Source organism: Heptranchias perlo, chromosome 8 (assembly GCF_035084215.1).
Source record: "Heptranchias perlo isolate sHepPer1 chromosome 8, sHepPer1.hap1, whole genome shotgun sequence".
NCBI lineage: Eukaryota > Metazoa > Chordata > Chondrichthyes > Hexanchiformes > Hexanchidae > Heptranchias > Heptranchias perlo.
Window position 1 is genome coordinate 46,111,349 of NC_090332.1, and position 2,070 is coordinate 46,113,418.

A 2,070-nucleotide genomic window follows, 5' to 3' on the forward strand; every position below is an offset into this window, starting at 1 on the left:
AAAGATCTGGTTGCTTATAGTTTATAACTTTACCTTTTCTGAATTCAAGAGTTTAACTTGAATATATTAAAAAGAATAAATCTCCTTTTGATTGTTTCTCAGATTCCTAACAAGCGTGCTCATCAGTCTGACAAGAGCCTTTGACAATCTCCAGGAATTTTAACAAGCTCACTTTATCAGAGGGATAAGGCTCCCTGTCACCTGGAACCAAAGACAGAGAGAATTTAGTTGCATTGACCAGATCCTTTTTCATCATTCACTGATACAATTTAAACTTTACCTCCAATTTTCCTGCAGTTATCCTTTAATGCAGCAAGTGCCTGAAATTGAATATTTTCTACATTACTGCTGGAGTGACCGTGGCCATGGCTACTGCTGGAGTGACCGTGGCCATGGCTACTGCTGGAGTGACCGTGGCCATGGCTACTGCTGGAGTGACCGTGGCCATGGCTACTGCTGGAGTGACCGTGGCCATGGCTACTGCTAGAGTGACCATGGCCATGGCTACTGCTGGAGTGACCGTGGCCATGGCTACTGATGTCTGGGTGAGACTATGGGGGTGAAATTCAACCTGGGCGGTAGTGCAAAATGGCTCATAGCAAGTTAGCAGGCTGTTTTGCACTACCGCCCAGGTTGAATTTCACCCCCATATTCTCACCCAGACATCAGTAGCCATGGCCACGGTCACTCCAGCAGTAGCCATGGCCACAGTCACTCCAGCAGTAGCCATGGCCATGGTCACTCTAGCAGTAGCCATGGCCACAGTCACTCCAGCAGTAGCCATGGCCACAGTCACTCCAGCAGTAGCCATGGCCACGGTCACTCCAGCAGTAGCCATGGCCACGGTCACTCTAGCAGTAGCCATGGCCACGGTCACTCCAGCAGTAGCCATGGCCACGGTCACTCCAGCAGTAGCCATGGCCACGGTCACTCTAGCAGTAGCCATGGCCACGGTCACTCCAGCAGTAGCCATGGCCACGGTCACTCCAGCAGTAGCCATGGCCACGGTCACTCTAGCAGTAGCCATGGCCATGGTCACTCCAGCAGTAGTCATGGCCACGGTCACTCCAGTAGTGCAAAATGGCTCATAGCAAGTTAGCAGGCTGTTTTGCACATTCCCAATTCACTACCGCCCAGGACAGATATCAGCCCCAATCAGTGGTACAATATGCACTACTTCATGCTCCAGGTGTAGGCAGAGCTGTAAAATCCCAGATATGAAGTTGTATTTCCACTAGGTCCTCTACCTTGTACTACGGGCAGCACATTGTGTCGGACTCATGGGCCATGGGAGGTAGGCAAGTGACCTTAATGTATTCATTGCTTCTCTTTATTATCTACTTTCCACTGTCTTTTTCTTTTTTCTTTTCTGTCTCTCTTTTGCTATATTTTTCTCTCTTTCTCTTTTCACAGCCTGTCGATTGTCAGATTTGCAATTTTTTCTTCTTGCTTTCTGTCACTGAAAAGCTAAAGAAAACAAAGAAGGTGTGGAGACAGGGCAATCCAAGCACTGATAGAAGTAAAGAAATAAAAGAAAGAACCTCCATTTAAATAGCACATTTCACAACCTCAGGATGTCCCAAAGCATTTTACAGCCAATGAAGCTCTTTTGAAATGTAGTCACTGTTGTAATGTAGGAAATGAGGCAGCCAATTTTCACACAGCAAGATCCCACAAACAATAATGAGGTAATGACCAGATAATCTGTTCTAGTGATGTTGGTTGAGGGATGAATATTGGCCGTGACACTGGGAGAACTCCCCTGCTCTTCTTTGAAATAGTGCCATGGGATCTTTTCCGTCCACCTGAAAGGGCAGACAGGGCCTCAGTTTAAAGTCTCATCTGAAAGACAGCACCTCCGACAGTGCAATACCCCCTCAGTACTGCACAGGACTGGCACAGGATGAAGACATTATGACTACTGCCAGGAAACCAGACACAGACCTGAATTATGTGCTGCTTGTCGTCACACACACCAGCTGCTCATTGGGGCAGTCAAATCCCTTCCTGTTGACATACACGCCCGGGTCTTGATGCGGAGAAGGCAAGGAGAAGTGGGTGCAGTCCTTG

The 2,070-nt window shown here is 47.8% G+C and overlaps 1 protein-coding gene across 1 annotated transcript; it reads left to right on the plus strand.

Annotated features, from left to right (window-relative positions):
- The first annotated feature begins 365 nt into the window (after positions 1–365).
- Positions 366–1,091, plus strand: LOC137324824 (angiomotin-like). Its single transcript, XM_067989550.1, has 2 exons — positions 366–545; positions 663–1,091. Exons 1-2 carry the CDS (start codon positions 366–368, stop codon positions 1,089–1,091), a joined length of 609 nt encoding a protein of 202 aa, XP_067845651.1.
- The last annotated feature ends 979 nt before the right edge of the window (positions 1,092–2,070 follow it).